Genomic DNA, 15,057 nt, shown 5'->3' with positions numbered 1-15,057 from the left:
AGCCACACATGTGGATGTGTGGGAAGGTAGGAGCCACACGTGGATATGTGGGAAGGTAGGAGCCACATGTGGATGTGTGGGAAGGTAGGAGCCACACGTGGATGTGTGGGAAGGTAGGAGCCACACATGTGGATGTGTGGGAAGGTATGAGCCACACGTGGATGTGTGGGAAGGTAGGAGCCACACGTGGATATGTGGGAAGATAAGAGCCACAGTAGATATGTGGGAATGTAGAAGCCATATGTGGTTATGTAATCAGCAATTGAGACAAGCCAGGAGCTCTACCCTGAGCTTTTATAAAGACATTTTCTACAGAAAAAAAATGAAATTCTTTTTTAAAAAAAGATGGAAGAAATAATTTAAGCAAAGAAGCCCTGTTTCAATGTGAAGATAAAAAGGCAACTCAGTGCTCTGTGAGTAGCTACACATATGAATATCATCCAGCTAGCTACCATATGGTTTCACCTTTAATCACGTGAGGCTGTTACTTGAAAGAAGTAAACATAGAGAGAGACTGTGTAGATGACTCGACTGGCAAAGAGCCTGGCACAGAAGTGTGAAGACCTGAGTTGGATCCCCAGGAGCCACATGCTGCAAGGAGAGAAGTAACTCCTGCAAGTTGTTCACTGATCTCAACATGCTCACTAAGGCTTGTGTGTCCACCTACACACACAACCAGACACACACACACATACACAACCGCACAACACAACCACAACACACATCCACAACCACACAACATAACCACAACACACATACACAATCACACACATACACAACCGTACAACACAACCACACATACACATATACAACCACACACATCCACAACCACACATATATACCCACATATACATCCACAACCACACATCCACAACCACACAACACAACTACAACCACGCATACACAACTACATACTAAATAAATAAAGTAAAAAGTAAAGTAATATAAAATAAAAATTCTTGCCAGGCATGTCAGGGTACACTGTCAATCTTAGGACTTGGGGGCAGAGACAGGTGTATCTCTGTGAGTTCAAGACCAGACTCGTTTACAGTGGGTTCGAGGACAGCCAGGGCTGCAAAGTGAGATCCTGTTTCAAAACAAAGTTAGTTGCTTGAAAATAATTTTAAGCTATGTTATTCTCCGTTATGAAATCCATATCTGTTGTATGCATCCTTGTGTTTATGATGATTTGTCTGAAACCGTAGACAGCAAACCTCTCTGACACGTGTGTGTCATGGCATCAAATTCACCAGTTAAATGTTCAATTTGAGACTACTAACATTTAATTGCTGGAATAATAGTAGAACAATCAAAAAGGACCTAGGGATTGAAGACGAGGGACTGAAGAGAAGCCCTACAGATGGAGCCCCAGGATAGCAGGAAACACTGAAGGCGACCTGAGATGGACTCTGAGCTCAATGACAGCCAGCATAAAGTCCTGATTGTTTAGTAAGCCCCAGTCTCCCGTCATACACTGAGGAGCATCATCCAGCTGTTGATCATTCTTGACTCTTCAGCATCTGGGCACTCAGTGAAACTGTTTCACTGCACTGTTTGAACCTTTCTGGGGGCATCTGGGCTCCCGCTGATGGCCTCATGCACACAGAATTCCATCTGCTTAGGAACAGACAGCAGATACGAAACTTTTAAAGGGGTGGATCTTAGGTCATCTGGAAGGAATCGTTTCTCACATAATATGAACTTGTTAACAGACATTTCCTTGGAAAGCAACAGGCTTCAAACTACCAGCAATAGCTGAAGCAGGTAAATTATAGCAAACAGAGCAGTTTATGCAGGAATCCTCCATTTAAAATTTAAAAGAAGTAGAGGACCAGGTGTGGTGGCGCACACCTTTAATCCCAGTCCTTGGGAAGCAGAGGCTGGATCTCTGTGAGTTCAAGGCCATTCTGGCCTACTTAAACTGCTGCATAGTGAGATCCTGTCTCAAACAAACAAATGAGTAAATAAAAATAAGAGAAAGAAAAATGTTCTGGGTAGGACTTCGCCTGCTTTCCCCGGGGCTGTTGAAGAATGAGGAACTTCAACTGAGGAGAAAGGATGTGTGGTGTAGACCACTTGGGAAAGAGAGATCGTCATGATGAGTAATCAAGACAAACACGACTCTGTGGTGCTGACAGCCTGTCCACACACCTCTGAGGAGGCTGACTTCCTTCTGAAAATCTGCCATATAAAAGAGCTTGGTGCTCCAGCTGTAAATAGGATTTTAGAATCGGGCCTCCTGCGGGACTGGAGTTCAATGTTCCTGCTCAGAGATGTGTGCTTGGGTGGCAGCTCAAGCTGTTATTCCAAGACCCTTTCCCGACATTCTGACACTTAGGAATTCAAAGACTCTGATATGGAAGAACCGGAAGGCTGTTGCTCTTCAGTGTCAGAGCGTTTACGCCCACAAATTTTGTTAATGTGCCAACAGAACTGATCAAAGAACAAAGCCATATTAATCATATACCTACTATGTGACAGGACCAGGAAACGGGGTGATAAACAAGGTAAGTGGGTTTTCAGAATTGTAAAATAATGTGCAATGAAATGATTTGGCAATATATAAATAAAACAGAAAGTATATGAGTGTGTACGCTCAGAAATTAAGGCCAGAGAAAAGATAAAAACTTGCAATTTCACCAAACTTGATTGCAATTGAATACAGAGAAAAACAATACAGAAAAACAAATGAAGGAAGGGTCTCGGCAGTGCCAGGGATGAGACCGCGGTTTTGCTTCACAGGGAAGTAATAGGGAAGTCAAAAAGCCTTGTTGGAAGTGTAATGTATTATCATAGATTGCAGGAAACAAGGAGGTGACTCAAGCAACAACCTCAGAGGACAAAAGGGTCCCTGCAGAGAGCAGAAAGAGCTGTGGAGTCAGATGGGAGTCAGGCTCAGAACACCAACCACTCTCACTCAATCCTGTTTCCTTTCCAGGCTCCTTAGAAAACAGTTACATAGATACAAACACAAATTGCAAGATACATACACCTTACAAAAAGAACAGAATCGAAGATTTGAAACTAAGATTCGGGAGCTCACGACCAACCAGAATAGCCTATGGACCAAACTACAGCACATAAAACAAGACCTACAGGTACAAATGTGAGAGCCACTGGCTCCCTGAACTGCCTGGAAATCTAACCTCAAGTCTGCTCTGCCCAGCTGGGGCGGGCTGCTTTCCCAGAGCTTCCCAGGGCACTTGGCTCAACCTCTTCTCTCTCTTCCCTCTCCCCAAGTCTTAGCCCACTCCCACCCTCCATACTGAGGAAGCAATAGAACCAAGTGCTCCTGCGTAGTGTTTGATCTCAAGATTTCTTTGTACATTGTTAGAAAAAATTGAGCACTCCCCTAGGAGTCTTTATCTCTGTGGGTTATATCTGCTGCTATTTTTACCCATCAAGGAGGAAAAACACCAACAACTGAGAGGTGTTTGAGAAGTGTTTCAAAAACACAGTCATTAACTAACTGAGATATGAAGTTGATCAACTGCAATGTGTGTGATATTTTCAGGCCGCAGCTGGGTGTTTTTAGAGCCTGGAAGAATATCAGTGATGTGTTTGCTTTGTTAAACCTCTATAATGTCTGACTTAATGAAAGACAACCCATTTTTCCTCACTGTGAGCAATCTGTTATGAGAGGCTTGCTTAAGGTGTGTGAAGAAACCCAGTCTCACGTAGTGATGTAGTTAAAAGAAAGAAAGAAATCTTTCTATAGCCTTTCACATAACTAAGGTGTTATCCACTGACACAACATCAAACACAAAAGGCAATTGTTTTTTAGAGGATAGGTGCATTATGAAATCTAAACTCAGATCTGTATCATATTCAGCTTTATTAAAATCCCAGTCAGTGTTCTCGCTGCTCTCCGAGTGGAAATACCCAGGTTTCATTTTGTAGCATATGTTGGCCACGGGTGAATATTGACTTGCTGAGCTATACTGAGCTTCCTACAGCTTGCCGATTTCATTACACAATTTTTTTAAAGAAAGATAAGAAGAAAAATTCTCACATTCAGTTTCACCAATGACATTGTCAGAAGAAAACATTTAAGAATTGGACAGCCATTCCACTCACCCGTGGCAGATACAAGCTTTCTAAAATTTTAATTATTGCTTGAAACGCTGACTGCTACAAACTCCAGCAGATAAAGTTAATCATTTTCTTGGCAGTGTCATGTTCATTTTCTTCTTCTTTCTCCCCGAGAAAAATCATTACCGGCTACCCCGGTCTAACCAGTTATAATCTGTTGGTCTTTCCTCGGCATGAAACATCTGTTTCAGGACACATCTGGAGCACTGTATGGGTGTTTTCCATTTCACTACACACAGCATTGAAAAGGCCAGTTATTAAGAAAATTTGGAACTTTTGCTGTTCCACAGGATATAAAGTGAAGCTGTCTATTTTTAACTGGTTGTATATGAATTTTTATGTGTTAATGTCGCCCAGATTCCTGCCGAGATAGTGATGTCTGCGTTCGTTGCTGATTGTAAACCATGCATGCACATGTCAGTGTAATAGACAAGTCACAGAATGGTTATATACATAATTTTACCCCACAGACTCCTACAAGAGTCTCTAGGATCCTGAGGACCCTGACTCAACCTTCAAAGCACTGGAACGCATCCTAAGCTTTCGTACCTCCAGCTTCTCGTGAAGTCCCTCAAAACACACCTCTGAGGTCTATCTTTAAGAGCACATTTTATTGTAATAATCCATATTTGTCAATCACCATGAGTACATTTTCATAAATTCCTTATGGCTCCTTTATGATCAGACATGTTCATATCTAGATGTTTTCCCAAATTCCTAGGGTTATTCCTAACACATTTTACAACATGAACTGTGCCAATATTACAGAATTTTAAATTTATATTGAACAGCATAAAATAAAATTACTGAAATATTGAGAGTGAGGCAAGAAACAGGCCTCCAATGTCATTGGGATGTTGAAACGTAATGCATTTGTAGGGAAGGTAAGAGTTATTTCTTCCTAAACAAGTTTTTCTTTACCCAGGCTATGTTGCAACCACTCCGTCCGCCATCTTCATCTCAAAATACAGCATCCAAGATGGATCATTCTCTACCCAGAGGTGTGTTATGGAGAGGAGGAGACTATTTCCACATCGAAAGTGTCACTAGGTGTGGTCTGGAATGGGAACTTCTCCTTAATTCTGCCAAGGCGGACAAAAATCACAAATGTCAAGCAAGTTCAGGGAGAGCTCTGCCAGACACTGAATCCCCAGAGGTTAGTTTTCAGAGCACCAGGACACAAGGCCGCCCACAAAGGATGCTAAGGGAAGTCCATAACTCCCCCTCTGATTGCCAAGAGGGACTGCAGGACAATCCCCAGATTCCTCCCTCTGAAGTGAGCAGTCCTGCTCTGGAACCTTCAGAAGGGAAGGAGATAGACAACACCAGTGAACGAAGGAACGACCAGGAAGAAGAGGAACTACAAACACTGTTGCCCAGACTCCTGAACGCCTTTGACCTAGACATGCCACCAGGTGAGGTGCACTTTGGGTTTTGTCATTTGAGTTGTTATGTTTGTTGTTTATGGTGTGTGCATGTGTTTGAGACAAGGTATCAGTGTGCAGCCCTGGTTGACACTGAACTGTCTATGTAGACCAAGCTGGCCTTGAATTCTCAGAGCTATACCTCTGCCTTGAGGAGTGCTGGTCAGATAAGGTTTACAGCCAAAAGAGAGGGATGGCCAGGAACTCAGGCTGCCTGTTAAAACCCTGAACTTCATGTGATGTCTCAGTCTTGGAATTCAATTCCTGGTATTGGCTAATATATAAGATTACCGTGAACACTAAAGCTTATCAATCATGTGAGACTTTACTATAACATCTAGCACATACCGCTAAGCAAATATCTATTATTTTGAAAGTGCAACTGTTGCTAGTAACCTTACACCATTCATAAATGAGCAGCCCAAAGCCACCATTTTAAAATGAGGATGCTGATGCTCCTGTTTTGGCATGGCTGAGTGAGGGTTCTCTGTCCTAAGCTGTAAGTCATTGCTAAGTTACGAAGGCTTTTGGTCCTCTACTAAAACTCTGTTTTATATATACTGTGACTAACAGTTTCTCAATAGGAAATCTGTATAATCTAGAGACTTGTGAGTGAGGGAAATGACACGTGTGTGTGGCTTCTGTGACAGAGAAGCTTTCTAACACAGTCATGCGTTAATACACTAGCTTTTCTCAGATACCACAATACAGAGGAGGGAACTTGATCCAAAAAGAAAGAAAAATGAGTAATTTTTTTTAAAAAAAATGCAAAAGGAAACAGAGAAAGAGAAAGGAAAGGAAAGAGAGGAGGGGAGAGGCTTGGATGTGATGAGCAGGGCAAGGTGAAAAGAGGAGGGGGGAGAGAGAAGGTATGATTTCCCCTTTGTCCTGGAAGCTACAAATCCAAGCTCAAGATGTCAGTGGCACTGACGTCTTCTGAGGCCTCTTTCCTTCGTTTGTTGTTTATTGTCATCTTTCCACGTCTGCCCGTCCTTCAGTCAGTGTATGCTTACATCCTTCTCTTAGATACAGTAGCCATATTTGAGTAAGGCCATCCCAATGACCTCATTTTAACTTAATTATCATTACACACACACACACACACACACAGACAGACACACACACACACACACAGACAGACACACACACACACACACACACACACACACCATATTAAAAAAAAACCCTCTGAGGCCATTTAGTGTTGTAATTATCTCTGTAAAGACACTATCTCTAAATATAGTCATATTCTGAGGTTCTGGGATTAAAACTTTAAAATATAAACTTGGGGGTTTGGGGATTACAGTTCAGCCTGTGGCAGTTGAAAAGGTATGACTTAGGCATATAACAATGTCAGTTCTCTACAGAACCTGACAGAGTCTGGTCAATGAAATAGAAAGTATTGTAAATAGAGTGGAAGTCACAGTCATGGTCGACAAGGAAATTAATTCTCAGAGGTGCCAGGGGCACAGGACAAAGACAGGATGAAACCCTTTATGCTGATTCTCGATTCAGCGTGAATTCCACGCACGGTAGCTCTGGCTAAGCATGCTCGGGGGTGTGATGAATATCCAAAACAAAGTCCATATCCACTTCACCTTGTCAGGAAAACGGCACTAGTCAATTAGGCTTTATTGAAAACATTTAGTTTTTTGCCTCTTTACCTTGTTTTTTGCTTTGTTTCTGTTTTCCGAGTTAGTTGATGCAGGATTCTGACTTCTGAACTTTATTGGGTCAGCGCTCACGAATACAGTTGCCACAGTGTATACTTTAGATTCCTCATAGTCTAGGTCTGTATTTTGATACCTTATATGAATTTACCATCTGTACATAAAATACATTTATATGTATTTATCATCATTATGCCATTAAAAGAAAATTATAAAATTTAAAAGGTTATAAGAGAGTAAGTGCATTTCTAAGTTTAGATGCTGTGCTAATGTGTAATGTGTTATTAGAATTATCTAACTTTTAAAAAGTACTTTTTAACTGTCAATTTTTCACCTGTTTCCTTCCACTCACAGTCTCAGTAGAACAACTGAGGCATTATTATAGAAAATATGCATTATCATTATGCAAATATTCTTTTTCAAAAAATACCGATTTTCTTTTGTGTGTGAAATATATGTATGTGGTGTGCTGATGGTGAGTAAGCCTGCAAACACCCTGGAAGCCAGAAAAGAACCTTGGAGTTCCTACTCTGTCACTTTTCATTCCCTTGAGACAGGGCTGCTCCTGAACTTGGAGGTAGGCTAGCATCCATGCTTCTGTCTCCACCTCCCACCGTGCTAGGGTTACACCTATGTGAGTGGGAGGGATTTGAACTCAGGTCTTTGTGCTTGTGTAGAAAGCATCCTTACTCACATCAAACCCCTAAAGTGCTGATTTTTAAGATTTACATTTGCTATCTCTTTTTCTGTCATCTTTCTTTGCATGGCTCAAGAATAAGGCGTGAGGATATGTGTCAACCTCAGTGGTTCTCAATGTGTATCTTCTCACTCGAGTATTTCTAAAGATTTTTTTTTGCTTGTTTGTTTATTTTGAGACAGGATCTTATGTAGCTCGGGCTGACCTAAAACTTGCTATGTTTTGAGAGATGACTTTGAACTTCTGGTTCTTGGTCCTCTACTTTTCCAGTGCTAGGGTTGCAGGTGTGTGTCATTGTTCCCAGTTGGTATCGTGTAGGGGAATCTATCCAGGGCCCTGAGCATGCTGAGCAAGAGCTGTGCCCATTCCTCTAATGCTATAATTAAGATTTTATTCTTGTTTCAATCTGGTGTGGATATAATCTTTTTTTCAAACTCCACTTCACCATTGGTTGTATAGATTATATAAAAAAATATCCTTCATAACCTATGCAGACTTACCAACATTACACTAAAGTTAATCAGAGCCAGAAGTACAATAACCACACCCATGAACATGTGGAACATGAAGCTAAATTAAGTTGGGTTAAACAGTTATCAGCCACATGTGTTACTTCCATGCTTTTAGTAGAAGCACCAGATAACAGCAAAAGTTTCTCAGCACTTTACTGTCTCAGTTTTATATAAACAACTGTTTTTAAAAGTTAGAAATACCTACTATTGGTGTATAATAGCCTAAAATTTACACAGAGGGTCACTGTGTTCATCTAGTGTGGCAATTAGACGAGGAGTTGATTGCTCTTTCAGCCTGCAGTTTTGTTAAGAAGTCACATTTTGTAAATGAAGATGAACTTGATATTACTTAGATTTTAAAGAGAATGAAACAGAAAACTTGGTGATCATTTTGAAGCCATTATTTACATTGACTGAATAGAGTGATTCAGTATCAAGGTCCAAGAGAATGAGATTTCCAGAGACCATGTGAGTTATGTGTGTGTGTGTGTGTGTGTGTGTGTGTGTGTGAGAGAGAGAGAGAGAGAGAGAGAGAGAGAGAGAGAGAGAGAGAGTATATATAAAGAAGACCCCAAACCTTTTAAAATTCTGAATATTGAAGGTTAGTAGCAAATAAACTAGGTTAAAACTTTGAGGAAAAAAATAAAATTTGAAGAAATATTTTGTATTCTTTTCTCTTATGATAAAAGATAAACACATAACCTCTGGTTTTATTATTTATTTCTTTCCATTTGAGGTGAACTTTTCCATGCACACCTGGAAAATTCTTTTTATTCTCGCTTGTCTGCACTGCCCTCTGTCTCCCACCGTTGGTTTCAGTGGTACTCCGAGAAGATGGGAGTTGTGTGGCAGGAGAAGGGGCGTGGCTGGAAAGCAAACACTGGGTGAGCCAACAGGAAAGCACTTGGTCAAGGCTCTTTCCTCACACTCAGTACAAAACATGAAGCTAAGTGGGGTGGTGGTGATGTACACCTTTAATTCCAGTACTCAGGAGGCAGAGGCAGGCAGATATCTGTGAGTTTGAGGCCAGCTGGTCTACAGAGTAAATTTCAGGACAGCCAGGACTACACAGAGCAATCCTGCCTCGAGATAGATAGACAGATGATAGATAGATAGATAGATAGATAGATAGATAGATAGATAGATAGATAGATGATAGATAGATGATAGATAGATAGATAGATGATAGATAGATAGATAGATAGATAGATAGATAGATAGATAGATAGATGATAGATAGATAGATAGATAGATAGATAGATAGATAGATAGATAGATAGAACAAAACAAAGCAAGCAAGTAAACAAACAAACAAAAAAACCCATGAGACTAAATAAAGCTCAAATCCAACATTCTTTCTCTGGAAGCAAACAGTTTGACTATGTATCTGACGCTAAATCTTCTAAGATCAGGTTTAATAAATAATGGTAAAAGATCAATGCATAATTAAGAGCTATCAGGATCTCTCTATACAAATGTATTCATATGTGAGTTACGGTAAAAAGAAAACAGCGTCATTCTCCAAGCAGCTGCAGTGGGCAGTGGGCCATGAGGAGCTGCAGTGGTCAAAATGCTGCTGTGGTTTCCCAAGTGGCCCACAGTCCCAGGCAGGGAACTGAACGGCAGGTGAGAGGCAGAGACAGCCATGCAGAGAAAGTGGGTATTTATTTAGTGGGTTATGGAATAGAAAGGGAGTAAAGGGAGAAGGGGGAAGAGAAGAGAGAGGCAAGAGAGAGAGAGAGAGAGAGAGAGAGAGAGAGAGAAAGGGGGAGGGGAAGAGCACCCACCGCAACAGCTACCTCTTTGTGGGGCAGCCAGAGGTGAAAAGGAAGAGGCTCAAGCTGGAAGCTGAAGGAAGATTTGCTTCCCTCAGAGGATGAAGGAGGGAGTGGGCAGGGCTTGTCTCTTAAAGGGGCAGGACAGACCATTACAATGTGTTTATACATGCACCGTTGTATCACTAGAAAAAAATCATAAAAGTCAAGATTATTTCTGAATTCAAATGACATAATAATATACAATATGCAGTTAGAATTATTTGATCTTTTAGAAAATTTAAAGTCCCAACATTTCATTTGTTTCTAAGTATAGACTCAGTAGAATCATTAAGATGCTTTTATAGGAGGTGTGGGCTCTGGTTTTATTGATGGTGGTGGTGGTGGTGGAGGTGGTGACAATGGTAAAGACTTTTTAAAAAAATCCATCTTGCAGGATTGAAAGGATCTATCTTTACATTTTACATCCTGGGGGCTTCTAACAACAAAACAGAAGCTTGGACTAACAGGAAGATTTAAGAAGTTTATCAATATTTTACATTAGCGTTTAGGTTGGCATACTAATCTTCTAGAAAGATGGTCGATGAACCCAGGTGACCAATGAATGAAAAATGAGAATTTTAATAAAGAACAAAGTGTGTTGAATTAAACAGAAATTCAAAAAGAAAATAAAAATTTCAGTGGAAGGGCCCACTGGAAAATAGAATCAAGCTGAAGAGAGAGCATCTGAAGGGAGCCAGAGGATAAACGTGAGGAGAGAAGAAAGCCCGAGAGATGTGGGATGCTGCCGAGCACCATTGCACCTATGACACAAGCTCTAGGTGCAGAGCAGAGAGAGGGTCAGGAAGCACAGCCAAGGAAACAATGTCCCAAAGCACCAAGTATTGGAAAGACTTGGTGAATAAAGCCCTGAGGACCCCAAATTACATGAACTCGAAGGAGTCTGCCACACAACAAGACACATTATAATACAATTGCAGAACATAAATACAAAAGAAAATTTTGAACATGGCAAAAAACGGCCTTCATGACATGATAAATGCATTTCTCAAGGCAGAGAGAAATCATCTGATGTGTTAAAAATGCTCAAAGAAAAAGAGCATTACCAGTCAAAACTATTAGAGCCCCAAAGCCATCTGGTGAAAGTAAATATATTAAAGAGGAATACAGAAGCCCACACACTGAAATGAGGTGTGCACCCACTTGGCTGGCTTGTTGCTTTAAGAAGGACATGGGTTCATGTCATTCAGTTACTTAGAGGAATAATCGTAGACCAGACAGTTCAATAATTTCTAGTCTCTGCATTTACTACTGATACTTTTCTAGCACATACCTGACATAAATTATATTTAAGTGAATAATTTTGCTATTGTGATTCCCTCTGAATCATCTGTAGTTTCACAGATATTATGTCTCATTAGTGATGTAGGTGGGTCATTTGTCTATGTGTTACTTTCACTGGTTAATAAAGAGATTACCTTGGCCTTTGATAGGACAGCAGCTTAGATAGGTGGAGTAGACAGAACAGAATGCTGGGAGAAAGAAGCAGAGTCAGAGAGCTGTCCGCCATGAAGCTGCCAGGTCAGACATGCTGAATCTTTCCTGGTAAGCCACGACCTCGTGGTGCTACACAGATTATTAGAAATGGGTTGAATCAATATGTGAGAGTTAGTCAATAAGAGGCTGGAGATAATGGGCCAGGCAGTGTTTAAAAGAATACAGTTTCCATGTAATTATTTCGGGTAAAGCTAGCCAGGCGGTCAGGAGCCGGGCTGGACGAGAACGCAGCCCGCTGCTTCTTCTACATGTTAGTGTTTAATCTATGTGCTATATTACTTCAACACACACACATATACTTATTTGTACATAGCTTGTTAGTTGGTCTGTGTGTGTGTGTGTGTGTGTGTGTGTGTGTGTGTGTTTTACAAGTATAGATCAAGTAAGTGGGCTAGATGGTGGGTCGTATCTTCTGATTTTTTAAAACATATTTTTGAAAGAATGGAACTAAGAAGAACAACCAAAAAAACTCTTGAAAATGGATTACTGTTATTTCTGTATCACTATATTTAAAGTTTTTACTGGTGGGCAGAAAAGGTGACCATCAAGTAAAGGAGATTGACCTAGACTGATGTCTCTGGAACCTACATGGTAGAAAGAGAGAATTGTCCTCTGATCTACACATGTGCGGAGGTGCAAGCTACACCTGTGTGCACACACACACGCACAGGCAAATAAATAAATAAGTCAACAGTTCAATAAATACACTTTTATAATTAATTTTTTTTAACTTTGGAAAGAAAAATAATATTTTGAAATTGGTTTTCTGTTGGAAAAAAGTTTTTTAGCTAGGCTATGAAATATGGTTTATCCAAGGTCCTTGTACACCTGGAGCAGTGTGAGAGATTCATAGAGTAGCAATGGGTTGTATTCAGCTTGGGTCTAACAGAAAACAGTGCAGATACAGTGACAATATAACCATATCGCTATAGGAAAAGTTTCTGCGTTTTCAGTGTATGATCTTGTTTCTCGTCAGTTATATAATAATATGTGCTGACTGTGAAGTAAAATGTCAAAGGTTGCAACTTTCCTGCCAGCTACTTCCTTAGCATGACCTTCATTTGCCCTTGTCATTCTTAGCAGTTTGGAACTATTTATTTTAAGAAATTATCTCCACACATGTGTCTTTATTTCTTCAACATGTTAGAGAATGCTTAAATGTAAATAAACACAGATTTTTTTAAAAAAAAATCTTGTTTTGAATATTATACACATCAATTTCTTTTAAAACAGCTGCCAAATCCTATTCTACAACACAACCCATCTTACATCAGATTGTTGGGAACACTCAAATCTTTTTTAAAATTAATTTTTACTTTGCTATATATGTACTGTATTTACATCATTTATTCCTTCCTGCTCCCTCTAATCACTTCCATATTCATCTCCAGTTCCTGCTCTCTCTCAAATTTATGGCCTCTTTTTCTTTAATTATTAGTGTTGCTATATATAATATGAACAAATGTATAAATACAACCCACTAAGTCCATATAGTGCTGCTGTAAGTGTATGATTTTAGGACTGTATATGTTTATGTTAGCATTGTATGTTTATGTTTTAGGATCTACTTGGTATTAGATAACCAGGTAGGGACTCCTCACTGGGGAAGACTCAATAACCATTAATTGCTAGTAGCTCTTCATGTAGGGGTAGAGCCCCATGAGATCTTCCCCATTCACGTTGGCATTTCAACTGGTGTTGTCGCTGTTCAGGTCTTAAACAAGGCAACCATATTGTTGAAGCTTCATGGATACAACTTCCCTGTTGCATATAGAAGACACTAGCTCACAACAGATGTCCTGGTCCTCTGGCTCTTTCATCCCCTCTTCCATGATGCTCCCTTAGGTATAGAGGTTGCATTGTATCATGCGTCAACTGAAGCTGGTTTCCTCACAATTGGTTACTCTTTGCATTTATGAGTTGTGGCTTTCTTTGGGGGGTCTCTGTCTTCGTTAGTGGCAGGAAGGTGGTCTCAGAATATGGCTCCTCCAGCAGCGACACCCGTGCCACCTGGAATTTTCAGATACAGATATGCTGGCTGGTCCCAGAGGGACGGAACACACTCCTGTGGTGGGGAGTGGTCACCCATGTGTTTCAACACTCTTCAGGAGATTACAATATACAGCAGTGTTTCTATGAGAGCATTCTCTATTAGGGCTCTCTGGTCCCATGGGACGGATTGGAAAGTGAGTGGAGAACAGGGTATCTTCTCTGTTAAGGAAATGAGAACGGAGAAAGACAGAATCTGATTCTTTGTGGGTGAGAGCTGTAGCCACACAGATCTTCAGGTTCCAGGAGATGTATTTCCTAAAAAGTTCTTTTGCTTGCTGGTTTCAGGTCCGCATCCTGCATTGGACATGGAGCTGTATGGCAGAGCTGAGCAGGTGTGCAGGGCTTTCTCTGCCCTTGTGGATCAAATCACCTTACCCACCTTGGAGTGAAAAGGAATTCAGACTGAAAGGCTTGGTGTGATGATAAAAACCTTTATTCAAAATCTGAATTTAAAATAATTAAGTCTTTAGCGTCTCTCTAAATAGTTGATATGAGGGTATGAGCTTGTTTAGGTTGTTTTCTTTAAATTCCCTACTCATGAATCTTAGTTCTTCAATGTAGAGTTAAACTTTGAGGGTGAAGAAGTACAAAGGAGGGAAAAGAGACCACACACAGCAGCAGCAGATCAAATTCAGGTAGCTGATTTCTATCAGATTGCTATGCTATATATCTTGGTAATAATACTCAATTGTGTGATCTACATGAATGCAAAAAAACAGCCTTCAAGTGTCATTTGTATGGCTCAACTGTCTATCTGATGTTTCTGTTAAACAACGGGTTTAGCAAAGAACTGAACACAACACAACATATACATAGACATACTCACAGACATACACACACGCAGACACACACACACAGACACACACACACACACACAGACATACACACACATGCTTGAGTGCATATAAAACTGATGAAATCTATTTAAAATCTGGATTGTGCCATTGTCAATTTTCTAGTTGGGATGTTGTAATATAGTTATGAAATGTTCATAGTGGGAGAAATTGAACAAAGGAGACATATATGTCTCTGTACCATTCCTCATAATCATATACAGATTAATAAGAAGCTCAAATTTTTTTAAAAAATGTTTCTTTCTAAAAACATCCACGTCTGATGGGTTTTATCAAAGTGCTCAAATGAGTGTTTTCCCCTTTGTGTTGAATTATTGTTGATGGTTATATTGATTTCTAGAATAATATCTACCATGAAAAACATGTAGTTTTTAAGAATATTATATACATTAACATTTAATTCTCATAACAGACCTAAGGAGTC

General features: G+C 40.2%; 1 protein-coding gene across 1 annotated transcript in view; it reads left to right on the top strand.

The window, feature by feature from the left end:
• Window positions 1-14,771, top strand: part of Dytn (dystrotelin) — a 50,514-nt gene extending 35,743 nt beyond the window's left edge. Inside the window, exons 11-13 of the mRNA XM_048459374.3 lie at window positions 2,939-3,098; window positions 5,018-5,507; window positions 14,065-14,771. Of these exons, the coding sequence (XP_048315331.3) occupies window positions 2,939-3,098; window positions 5,018-5,507; window positions 14,065-14,168 (754 nt within the window). The 3' untranslated portion in view covers window positions 14,169-14,771. The remainder of the gene's footprint in view (window positions 1-2,938; window positions 3,099-5,017; window positions 5,508-14,064) is intronic.
• The last annotated feature ends 286 nt before the right edge of the window (window positions 14,772-15,057 follow it).

Source organism: Myodes glareolus, chromosome 1, assembly GCF_982192425.1.
Source record: "Myodes glareolus chromosome 1, mMyoGla1.1, whole genome shotgun sequence".
NCBI classification, from domain to species: domain Eukaryota; kingdom Metazoa; phylum Chordata; class Mammalia; order Rodentia; family Cricetidae; genus Myodes; species Myodes glareolus.
Note: the sequence above shows the minus strand (reverse complement) of the source record. Positions and strands in the feature narration are given on the sequence as shown.